This window comes from Haemorhous mexicanus, chromosome 8 (assembly GCF_027477595.1).
Source record: "Haemorhous mexicanus isolate bHaeMex1 chromosome 8, bHaeMex1.pri, whole genome shotgun sequence".
NCBI classification, from domain to species: Eukaryota; Metazoa; Chordata; class Aves; order Passeriformes; family Fringillidae; genus Haemorhous; species Haemorhous mexicanus.
The window spans coordinates 9,944,132-9,956,856 of record NC_082348.1 but is presented as its reverse complement, the minus strand read 5'-3'; the positions used below and the strand labels follow the sequence as shown (position 1 = coordinate 9,956,856).

Genomic DNA, 12,725 nt, shown 5'->3' with positions numbered 1-12,725 from the left:
TTTGTATTCTAAGAGGGAGATGAATGCTGAGGAGAAGAAATAAAACAGGTTTTAGATTATTTTAGGTGCTTTTTTCAGTGAGAGGTGGTGAAATATTTTGGAAACTGGGCTTATAGTCTTTCTTGGGAAACAGACACTGTTTTAGAAGAGTGGTGTAAATTGGGGCGTTGTTCAGCTGCTTGATTATATTTATGGTAGATTTTCTATTGATCAAGGCAGTATGGAACGAAGTATATGAACTTTCAGGAAGGGGAAGGCAATTTGTTACCATGTTACCTTCCCATGCATGGAAATTTTCATGCAGTTAGGCTATAAAAAGCTTGGTAGTTAACTGATGTCATGGGTCTTGCTGAAAGCATTTCCCCACATCCCACCCAGAAGAGTTTCTCAGGATCCTTCCCGGTATTTCCGCTCCCTGGAGGGCTCGGAAGAGCGGTGGCGCGTGGGCTCCTGCTGTCACCCAGGTACTGTCTGCTCATCTGCCGAGGCAGGAGTACAAAGGAGGAGGCTGGCCAGGTTTCTGAGAGCGTGGTTGAGCACAGAGGAATCAGCAGCAGAAGGGTGTAATAAACTGGTGAGCTGCTGCAGCTGTGACAAGCAGAGCTCCCAGCTTGTGTCTGCAAAGCCAGGAGGGTTTCCTGTGGGCTTTGGGCACCAAAAGGGCACAGAGCAGGGAGAAGTGGCTGCACTAACAGCTCAGCCACCTCCATCCTTTGATAGTCCACAGCCCCCAACCCCACATCTCGGGTGGAGCCTTATGTTCTGGGTCACAGCAACATCTGAACATGACTGAGAGCCTTAAGGAAAAGTGGAGATTTCCTGAAAGGTCTTTCAGAGAAGCAATTTCACTGTAAATAGATCTAAAGAAAGGACAGCTTTACAATTAGGTTCTACCAAATTGAGGCCAGCAGCATTAATGAAAGAGGAAAGCTCAGAGAATAAGACTCTGACCTTCCCAAGGACACCACAGGTCACTTAGTGCCAGAGATCCCACATGTGGAGGTGCATGTTTTTTCTTTTTCTGCAGTAGATGCACTTCACTCTGAGAAAGGGTTAAAATGAGACTCCCAGTGCTTCTGGGAACTGAAAGAGTTCACATCCTGGTTTCAGGAGTTCACAAATGCTGATTTGTGGATGCTGGAATTTGTATTGGGTTGGGAATAAAATTAACCAAAATATTGAATTTTTAGGCGATGTAAACATTTTGTATTTGCACAAAAAGTTTTGATTTAAAATAAAAGTTTAAATTCTCCTTTTCCTCTGGAATGGAAGTTTCAAATGAAATATCAACAATTCTTCTATATTTTGTTGCAGAAAAATATCTTCCTTTTCATACCATTCCCTGGTGTAGTTTGAAATCAACAGAGTTCAAAAAAGGGAAATCTGCTGTTAGAAAAACATGGCATTCCTTGACTATTTCTCCACGCTTGTCTCAAATGAGGAAGAGAGAGTGTGTTATCAGGGTGAATCTGTCCTCTCTTTGTTTCTCCTTATTCTGTACAGCTTCCAGCCCTGTGCCCTGGGGTGTGGGTTTGGAGTCTGTCTGTACCACTATAAACAGTGACTGCCATTGCCATGTGCTGTGGCTTATTGGCCAGTATACATTTAAAATTAAAGAATTATCCCAAAATACTTGCATAAAGCAGTGAAAATTAATTACAAGACACAATAGCTTGTCTCTTCAAATCCATGCAGTGGCTTTGGGTGATTGCAGAACAAATCTAGTTGATAGGAGAAGGGATCACTGAGTGGCTGCTCTGGGCATCCCATCTAGAGTGTTTGACTTGCTCTGCCAGGAGATCCTCTGGTGAGAACAATTAGCCTTGCTTTCAGAGTCATTAACTCTAAGTGTAATGTCATGAAAGTTTGCCATTAGAATTTGATTTGGGGAATTGACTCTGAGACATAGATGCTACAACGAGCAGCACTGTGGATGATCAGGCCCTGATGATTGCACTAGAACTGTGTTAATTGCCTTGTTGTGGGAGCTTAAATTTCCATCACTTGTACTAGAATCACCTGATTGGAACCAGTGGAACTGGAGGGTGGTCACACAGCTAATCCTGTGTATGACCCTTGCAACAAATTAGTCTGTCTTGAAGTTGCAGGAGTTTTAGTACAGAAGTCTGCTCACAGTAAGTCCAGTAGCAAGCAGACTCCCAGAGCTCAGCTGTGACAGAGAAAGGAATGTTATTTTAAGACTCTGGATACCAATTCCTTGATACTTTCCTTTCCTAGGAAGTCTGTCAATTAGATTTAGAAATCCAGTGTGTATTGTTTATCACTGTATTGAAGCGCCTGACATCAGCTGAGCTCCGTCTGTCTCCGGGCTCTCTTCGTTATAATTCATTTTTTCACCATATTTTGGACTGAAATACCTGATGAGGATTATTTCAGCTCCTCTGGAAACTCACTTATGGTCTCAGCAGAGTTTCAGCATCAAGATAGATCAGCTTATGATCTGCAAGGTCAGATGAAGTGGTGCGTTCACTTGAACTGCAGTAGACATCTGAACAGGGGCCAGAGACACCGTGTGCTGCTCCTGTTTCCGCTGCTGCTGTGCTGCAGGATGTTAGACAAGGTTCTTGGGAACCTTTACATGTGTGGACATTTGCCTGTGTCTCTGGCTAGTCCTGGTGAATTAATGCTTATGGAGAGAGGGCAAAAGGAAGCAGAGGGTTTGAAACCTTTAACTGTGGATCTCTGCAAGCAGGTAGGGATCGAAGTGGAAGGGCTGATAGAACTGGAGAGATGCAGCTTAAAAACAGAGCTTGATAAAATCATTATCTGCTGTATACAAGTCTGCATTACCGGAAACTAATGATTTCCTGTCCTCAACAGGACTACACATAGCTGGAATTTCAGTTTATTGTGTATTAATAGGGATGGCTTTGCCTCAGGACACAGATTTTGAAATTGGTAAAGCCTGTATGCAGAGTTCACATCACTAACACTTTGGGATGGCCAGCTTGGCTTAGCTGTGGGCACTTGGGACCACTGTAGGCAGAAATATTTGGGCTCACCACTAAGAGATGTTCAGACAGCTGCCAGAACAGGGATCCTGTCACTGGAGTCTCTTTCCTCTTGGTTGTAGGCTTGACTGGAAAAGTGGTCATCAGAAGGCCACTATCTGTGTTGCCTATCTGCATGCCGGTTTCTGAACTTTCTTTAAAGTTTCCTTTTAGTGTGGTGTGCATCACAATGCCTTGTGCCATCACTGCAATGTCCCCTGGATGATTTGTGGAGGAAGAATTATGTGATCTTACTTCTGGGAATAAACCCTGAATTTACCCATGGGTTCTTATTGGATAGAAGAAAGGGAGATGGGAAGAACTGGCAAAGAGGCCACTGACAGGAAAGGCTATCAACAAAGGATTTTGTAGGAGAAATGCAAGGCATACATGGCTAAATATTTGTTCTCAGTGTACTCTTGTGCCCTGAAGAGCATGTGTTTTTCTAACTCTTTTTTTCCAGAGCACTAATAACCAGACCATCTGTTTGCCTCTCTAAATCAGAGCAAAGCTCATGAAAACCCAACTTGAAAAACAGTAAGAAATTATCAGCTGTTTGTTTTAGCATTTAATAACTGTAATTAGCAAACCTAATGACATGTTTGATTATTTCATCACTGTTCTTTGAGTCCAGGGGGAGGCAGGAGATGGGACTTATTGATTAGAGCAATTGAGACTCCTGGCTTCCTTCTAGTTTTTATTGTCTTTTTAAACAATGTGCTGAGCAGCTATCTGAAGACTGTGCATGTACAATTGGTGTAGAGATCATGGCTGACTTGGGGCAGGATTTGGCTCCCTGAGTGGATTAGTAACAAGCAGAGTCTCAAGCACTGTGAAGCTCCAACACAGTGGATCAAGTCAGAAAACCTCATTTCTTCTCCTGGTTCTTCAAGTGACTCACTGTGGTATCTGGGCTGAACTTCTTCCCCTCTTAGTACTTTAATATTCCCTTCAGTAAAAAGATAATAATAACGAAAAGGAATGGTATAGACAGACTCCCTGCACAGCCAGTGCCAGGAGGTTTTTTTCTCTTTTATTGTGTGTTGCTACTTCTTAGCAAGCTCCATTAGAGGAGATGAGCATCCTTATGTAGGCATGTTCGATGGTGGCAATATCCCCTTCAGTATTCCTAGAAAAGCAGAGATTTTGAGTTACAAAATGTAACAAAACCTCTGCATATTATCAGTATTTAAGAGAGTAAACCACAGTTACTGAACTCTGCAAGTCTGATGGTGAACTAAACATACAGTGTTTAATAGTTTGGTTTAGAAGAAATCTGATGTTTCTTTATACAGGCTCCTGATAAAATTGTAAATTATGTAGGCATTCATAAAAATTAGTGATTTCTCAGTAACTAGGATTGCATGGACTTGAAGGAAGCAATTGCAGGATTCTAATACATATGATGTATTTGTAATAACTTCACTCTATTGCTCAAAGCCTAGAGCTGCACTTTTATCACAAATGAGAAACATTTGTTTCTAAACTTAGCATGTCTTGGTATTTTACCCAAGTCTCCTTGTTTCTGTGCACTGTAAGACTAGAAGGAATCAGTCTGGGTGCTTATTTATCCTTCCATCATCCAGAAATGTCCAACTGGGTCAGCATGTAACCTTCCTCCTCCAATGAGAATTAACCCATTTTCTCTGGTCTGTCCTGGTAACTTCTGACCCTGTGCCTGAGCCTTATTTATCCTGCTCCCCTGAGGACAGTTTAGATGAACTGTTGAGGGATAGTTTTTATCCTGAAGCAAAGACAGGACAGGAATGTTCTGGATCCTATTTTCTTTTCTGTAGCTGAAATCTTTGGGTTGCTGTTACTGAAAGGATCAAGAATTTTCTGACTTAATGTTTTCAGCCTACCAGAATTTGCACAGGTTTCTATTTATTTATTTTGTAGAGCTCACTTTGGTGGAATGGTAGGTGTTAAAGGAGTCCCTCCCCAGAAACAATTTTTGGTTTACGAAGCCAAGGTGAATGGGCAGCGTCGGAGTGATTAGTGCTGCTGGGCTGTGGGAAGCTCATGGCCCTTTCCAGGTGTTTCATATCCTCAGAGAGGATTATAAATTCGGGCTTGGACGTCTTCTGATCTCAAATCTTAGTGCTTTTCCACGTTGTACAAATATTTAAATTATTGTGAATGAAGGAGAGGGAGCCTGAATGAGTAGCGGGTAGCGTGTTCTTCTGGGATGCAGTTCAAGTTGAGGTCTCTGCTTCAGCAAATATCTGGAAGCTTTTGAAAACCTTGGTTACATCTAGATATGATGGGAAATGTTTCAAAACCTTGAAAAGCCTCTTGTGTTGAAAAAGTATTTCCCTCCAGCTTTAGTTACTTGTATTGATTTGCCATTCTATAGGCTGGCTTGCTTTTCTTTCTTTTCTTGTTGGACACATATCATGCATGATATAATGGTTTGGCATTGATGTGAGGTTTGAAATAATCTCAACAAAGGGAAAATGTACTTAAAATGAGGAATCTTTTTTTCATAAAAAGGTCTGAAGATGAGTTATTTCCTTGTAAATGGAATCCTTTTTTACACTATGTCCCCACTTTCATGCTATGTAACAGAGGCATGGATCTGCCAAGGTGGCACTGAATTCCAGTGGCCCTTCCTCACCTTCATGGTGAAAAGCCAAAGGCAATTAGAAAGCACAGAGATTTTGGTGGAGATTAGGCAGGACAGTTTTTGTACTCCATATGTACTCCTGTCTGCATGAGGGCTCAAAATAAAGATGACATCTGTTGTTTGCCTCTCCATTTGTATCCCTGGACAAATCAGACACAACCTGGCTCCAATGGAGACTTGCACAATGTCACCCCTCAGGTGCATTGCATCCGCTGAAAACCATGGGTGCCAGTGGCATTTCTATTTGTATAGATGAAGTTTGTGTAAGAAACTGTCTTGTACAGGCAGCAGTGCTGTATAAAACTCTTCAGACAGACCTTAGCAATTAAAAATTATCTGTATTTTAAGTAAAAGTATATATAGTAACAAGAATGTGGCATTAGCAGAGACTGCAGGTGTCCCAAGTTCTTAATGAGAGATCACAGCATGCATCAGTGCCAAAGAGGTTCATGTCCTTGTGCAGCTTTTTCTTGTTGGCCAAGTAAATTAGCTCAGAAAGCACATGGGTTTCCTTTCTCAGAAGTGATATTTCTGTTAAAGGGATTATACTTTCCATTGAGAAGTGCAAACTCATGTGCATTTTTGCAGCTTGTTTGCAAGGTCCTTGCAGTTCTGTACTAGCTTTTTGAGCTCTAGTTTAGCTGTAACTTTTCCCTAGAAAAAAAGTGCAAACATGTATCTAACAACACAATTCCTGGAAGAAATCCTGAGATAATATGTAAAGAAAGAACTAAACATTGAATGAGGTACTAGATTTCAGTTTCACTCTTCTTAAACTTCATTTACAGGAGAGAATAAAATAAGATGTTGCAAAATAGATTATATTTGCCCCTGTATTTGTGGTTGTACAGTTCAGGGTAGAGTTATCAATTAGGCAAGTCTGAAAGCTACAACGGGTGTGCAGACTCTTAAATGTGCTGTAATTTATATTTATCAATTCAGTGCACGTAGTTTTTTTGATGTGTGCTTCCTGTCTGATTTTCTAACAATCCTTTATTTTCCACAGGTGGCCGTGATAAACGAGGTGGTCCGGTCTTGACCTTCCCAGCCCGCAGCAATCATGACAGAATAAGGCAGGAAGACCTTCGTAAACTTGTGACTTATTTGGCCAGCGTGCCAAGGTAAAGCTAGAAAGAAAACACTCAAAGCTTAGGGTGGATGGGTGGGTGGGGAGCTTGTTCTTGGCAGTTGCTGATTTCCAAGTATTAACATTTAGTACCTTGAGTTCTTGGGGCGGAGGAACAAAAGTGTTCCCTTCCTCCTCCTGTGTGCGCTCCGGTGGTTTTTATGGCACACGAGGCAATGCAGGAGCCCCAGCGTGGAGGCAGCGGGAGCAAACCTGAGCTTCAGGCTCCTCCCAGCCTCGAGGAGCAGCTCTCATTCTCCATGTTTCTGTGCAACTCTTTTAAAGGAGTGCAAAGGCAGGAATGCTTAGAGGTCTGCAGTTAAATATAGCAAGCTGGAGAGAGCCTGCTGTCTGTTGTTGCTTTTTAATACCTTGTGGGAGGTTTGGGAGAACTGGGGTAGGGGGGTATAGTTGCTGTGGAGGAGAGAGTGCCTGTACAAGAAGGCAGGTCTTCCTGCTCCAGTTCTTTCTAGAAATTTCTCCAGGCTGGGGAAGGAACATGGGTGGACCAAAGAGGGAGCTTTCAAAGAAAGGCATTTCAAATTGTTCTGAATGTAAACCACCACCTTTCCCCGCATTAGTCTCTGTGGCTCTCTTCCAACAAGCAAGTCTCCATCCTTTTCCCAGGGATGCTGTAAGAAAAGGTGTGTTGCCAGAGCATATTTATTTTTTCAAGCCTTGGGAGATCGTTATAGGGCTCAGTGCCCAGGGAGGTATTTCTGATCCAGCCTCAGAGAGTGAGCCTACATATGCCCTCATCCAGCTTCCTTTTCCTATTTTTAAGCTTGTCAAATATCCTTGCCCAAAACCCTCAGCTTTTGAGGTGAGTGTTATCCCAGGGTAGGTCAGGGACTGAGAAGGGATGTTCAGGGCTGCAGGAACACATCCTGAGCAACCAGGAGCTCCTTCTCTTTTAAACCCCTGGAACATGAGCTGTTAAACAATGCTAATGTTTTGGCAAAGAGCGTTAAGTTAAGACATGAAGGGCAGAGGGGTTGGCTGCATCTGGAGGTCAGGAGGTAAGGGTCTTGGAAATGCACTCTGTTCCTTAAACATGCAATGTGCAGAGGACAAAGGTTGTGTTTGGTATGGAAGAGAGCTAAGGGCTCTTTGGAGACTTAATCATTTGGCTGCAGAGTGAGTAGCAGATGCAGCCATGTGCACCAGATCTGCCAGTGCTTCTTTCCTGGACATCATAAGTCCTCTGGTGGTGCACTTTTTGCTCTGTTGAACTTCTGGTCATCAAGGTTTTGCTAATAAGTGAGTCTGTTTGTTTTTCCCCACCCCTCTCTCATTTCGTCCTCTAGCCAGCTCCATTTTCAACCATGTTGTGAGAGACATCACAGACATGCTGTAGAGCTGGGGGAACAGTAGGTCACTCCCTGGGAGTGTGTGTCCCAGAGCTTCGCAATTCCCCCTCAGCTGCTGCAGTAATTAATCTGGTCCCCTACGTTTTATCATTTTTTGCATGGTGAAGATATGGAGATTCAAATATGAAGATTTGGCATTGCTCTGGGTTCCAAGAAAAATGACCTTCTAACTTGTCAACCTTTTCTGTTAATTGCTCTTCCCTCATGGAGGTGGCAGTAATAGAAAGATGCATCCTTTCTGTTCCCCACTGTCACACAACTGAATCAATTAGCTCAGTCTTTGATGCTGCTTTTAGTTGACTCACTCTGGATCAGTGCAGCAGTGATTTTTCTGTGATGATGCAGAACCTGGGGTCAGAGCTATGTGAAGGAACCAATACAAGACCTGGCTGCCTGTGTCCCTAGAAACACTAAAAACCATTCTCCTCCTGGTGGTCACTACAAAGCCTTCTTCTGTCCTGGTGTGTAAAGCCTTTGGAGGGTGTCTCTCTAGTTATACCAGAGAACATCCTTTCCTCTGTGCAATCTCCTGTCATGAAAATGTATCCAGCAGTGAGGGACTGGCTACGCATGGAGCACTTTCACTGGCTTCCCAAGGGTCCTTGCAGATTGGACCTCTGGAGGTATTAACTGGAGTACTGTCTCCTTCTTGGGATGATTGCACATTGAGAAGTGTGGAACAGAAAGCAGCAAGAGTGATCAGAGGTCTTGAAAATGTGGCCTGTCAAGGAAGGATTAAAAGGGTAGAGGTTGTTCAGTCTAGAGAGTGAAAAGCACATGAAAGCATGTTGTGATGCTGCAAAAGGAAAGGGTTTGTAGAGCAAAGACAAATGTGTTACACCAAAGCAAGTAAAGATTATGCTAGATATGAGGAAAAGTTTTCTAATGGATTCCCATTAGCACTATAAGACATCCATTTTTTTTCTTAAATCCTTCTGTTGCTGTATAGACAAGCCTCTGGCATTGATATAAATGTTACGGAGAGGGTATGGTAAATCAGGAGGTTATGTCTCCCAGTTCTTCCTGGTCCTGTTTTGTCTGGTGCAACAGCTGTGAACTTGCTGCTTTAGGAGGGAAATGTGACCACAAACTTCATGGGTTTGGCACATGGGATTGTATAACCTGTGTGGTGTAAAGAAACACTGAAAACTCATTTTCCCTAAACATTTTGTTCACTTTAACAAGGGCAAGCAGCAGATCTTTCAAACTTATTTATGTTTTGGAAACAAATATATGGAAGGAACAGTTGGAATTCCTATCACTAGCTCTCAGTTCATGTTTATTCCAAGATGAGTGCTGTAGTTACTAACTACATCAGCCATCCACCAAAATAAACAATTTTATTAGCAGAAACTCTGAACAGGATGTCAGAAGAAACTGCTTGAATGTTGAGTGCTAAAAGGAGAAGAGTTTTCTGTGCTAGCTGAAAAAGTAGAAATTCTTTAGGAAAAAACGACTGTAATTTATCATATTGACACCAGGATAATAATTCTTTCTTTATTCCTGGTGCATTGGTTTCTGAGTGAGACAGATTGCTCTCCACATTGATACTATCTGTCACTTAACCCTTGTTTTATATCTTAATGGAGGGGGCAGAGGTGGTGCAGTGCTGGGAGCTTGGAGCAGGTATGAGATTGGTGATGAAATGTGATGATAGATTAGGGTAAGTGAAACCAGGGTCTTGCTAGCAGTTTTCAAAATTTCTGATTCAGCTTTCTGCAGTTCCTTCTTCAAAACCAGAATAATAATGTGGGCTTTCTGAAAGCAGCTATGTGTGCTTGAGTTAGAGCAGAATAGTGAGGGCTTTCATGCAGCTGGGAGGCACAGTCAGGCAGGTGCCTGCAGGCAGTGGGGTTTCCTGTGTGGTTGAGGATTACTGCCTGGGGGTGAAGATCTAGGAACACAGCTTGTTTCTATCCCGAAATGGTAACCTTTCAGTCCACAGTGCCTGGGGTAATTTAAGGCTCCTGGAAGGTTCAAAAGTCTGATCCTGCAGTTTTGAGTAGGAGGAGGAGGTTGTGAGTGGGTATCTGACACTGTGAACTAATGCAGCCCTGGTTCGGTGTCCTACGTTGGCTCTTTCAGGCACATCACAAGGTCCTTTTCTCTAAGCAGTTCCACTGTAATTAGTTACTAAGGAACGAAGACACTATTCATTGCATGTAAAGATAATTCCATGGATGCCAAGTTGCTACCACTCTGCCATTTTCTGCTTGGTTTACATTTGCACTAATGCTTTCTGGGTAGGCGAAGCTGTATTTCTTGTGACTCAGGATAGCTTCTATTTACATGCAAATTTAAATGGATGCAGTGTTTAGAAATTTGGAGGGCGTGACTGAATCTAGGATAAAATGGTGTTTATGATCAGGGGAGCTGAGGGAGAATTTTCTGGCCTTGCTGAAGATTTTATATTTTAACACCAGCGCAGTGCCATCTATTCCAGTAAACTGAGCTTTGATTTATGTGTGTGTAAATGAAACTAGCAGCAGGCCAATCTCCTCTGCGAGCCCTTTGGAATTACGAATTAAGTTATGCGTAGGCTATAGGAGGATAAAAAGGAGACAGAATATTATTAGGCTGAGTTATCTCCTCGCATGGTGAAGCAATACGATGAAGGAAATGTTCTCTGTCAGCTAGAGTGAACCTTCCGGCTGAACACATCAATCTGTTCTGGAGCCAAGATAAGCAATCTTCTGTGCTCTCTGCAGAGGGGAAACCCGAGATGCCTCAGGGGCCCGTGTTTTTAAAGACATCTACTTTTTATTTGTGCTCTGTTCAAAAAGCTGCTCAAATGTTTCCCTGTTCTGGGGGACATCCAGGGCGTGACAGCAGCAAAGTGTTTCCAAGGGCCAGCCCTGTGTGTTTGAACAGCTCCTCAGAGCTGCCCAAGCTGGAGGAGAGATGCTAGGAGCAGTAAAACAACTGAAGTGCCCCTAATAATTAGTTGAATGACAGGGGCTTTGTAAAATTAGAAGAACAATACAGGGGATGGCAGAATGTAGCAATACTCACCCACACTTGGATTTATTTTAAGCTCTTCTCTGGTGACCTGTGCTACTGTGTATATTAGCTCCTCTGGCCGGGAGTAGTGTGAAACTCATTTTGTTGATTGATAGGAATTAAACCCTAGAGCTCTGCTTTCTGTTATGTGATCTTAGCATAGAAGGAGCTTTTGAAGACTTTTTCTTTTTTTTTCTCCTGGAGGCTATTGTAGATCTACGAAAATAGGCATCTATTTCAAAAATAACACCAGGGACATCATACCAATTTTAGTAACTAAATATCTGGTGCCATCGATAAGATAGTTATTCCACCATACACTTGTTTCAAAATACAGCAGTAAAAACTGCAGTGAAGCTAATGAGCCTAAAGGAGATGTAATATTTTCTTCAGATATAATTTAACAAATAATGGTAAGGTATTTTGGAGAAATAGAAGTAGAGGTAGATTAGAAGTAGATAACTGACCTGAGTGCTGGTGAATTTGAGAGTGTTTTGCTGCTCTGTGGCTAGTTCAAATCCAGCCTCTACCATACGTAGTATTTGTGTTTTATGTTTTTATCACTTTGTTAGGAATTGAGGGATTTCTGTTGAAATATTGGTGCTCTTACTTTGTCCTACTGAAAGGCTTCAGAGCTTACTGCTGTGTGTTGCTTCCTGTGTCCCATTACTGACCACCTCTGGGCCAAGTTACACGTTCACTGCTTGTTGGAAATCAGCACTTCAGAAGAGGATCTCTGATCTCCATCCAGCTGTGTTAATAACCTGTTGAGGCATTTTATTCCTGGGTGAGTGGACAGTGGCTATAATTGATGTTGAAACTCTGCAGCAAGTGTCTACAGCTGCAACCTTGGAAACTCCCATTTACCAGAAGCTGCTAGAAAATGTGGACTTCTTAGAAGTGCAGAGAGAGTGGCAAGAGCTGTCAGAGCCTGGAGAGCAGGAGTTATGAGAAAAGACTGAAGGTGTTGGGGATGCTTAAGTTAGAGAAGGAAAGTAAAGTGATCTGTTAAAATACACTCTGCAAGCCCGAGCTAAAGTAAACAATTTAGTCTCAGTGTACATGGAAAATGGGACAAAAAGAAGGTGATTAAAATCACAGATTGAAGAACTGGAACAGGTTTCTGTATCCTCCCCATCTTGGAGACCCTGTTAGGAGGCATGTCAGGAGAGACCCAGGTCTTGCCACTTCTGTCTTGCCACAGAGGCATGAAAACAACAGTCACTCCAGCTTTTGTGATACTGTTTTGTATAAAGATGTGGGTTTTTAAAATAGATACACAATTTCCTATGCTTGTTTTTAAAGCAGCCCAAACCTAAGGAAAATGGGAGGGCTGTGGTATCTGGTTCCAAATTATTTCCTGCTTTCGTTGCCTGTTGCTGTTTTTCTGGCTAGCATAAGGTCCCATCTTGCACAGCTCTGGACCTGAAGCAGATGTCCTCCTTTTCTCTGCCCTCTGTGGGAGCTGAGAGTGCTCTCTGAGTAGTTCCAGCCTGGTTACCTGCTGAGCCCTGTTCTGCTGTCCAGCTCCATAACAGTGCAAGTGTTTTCAGACTGGTTTGGTGATGAGCAGCACAAAGAGCATGATACAC

At 42.6% G+C, this 12,725-nt stretch overlaps 1 protein-coding gene across 8 annotated transcripts in view; it reads left to right on the top strand.

Moving 5' to 3' along the window:
• KALRN (kalirin RhoGEF kinase) overlaps nucleotides 1-12,725 on the top strand; it is a 481,244-nt gene that overhangs the window by 160,311 nt on the left and 308,208 nt on the right. For all 8 annotated transcript variants that reach the window (XM_059852696.1, XM_059852697.1, XM_059852698.1 and 5 more), the window contains exon 3: nucleotides 6,644-6,758. In XM_059852696.1, the coding sequence (XP_059708679.1) occupies nucleotides 6,644-6,758 (115 nt within the window). The remainder of the gene's footprint in view (nucleotides 1-6,643; nucleotides 6,759-12,725) is intronic.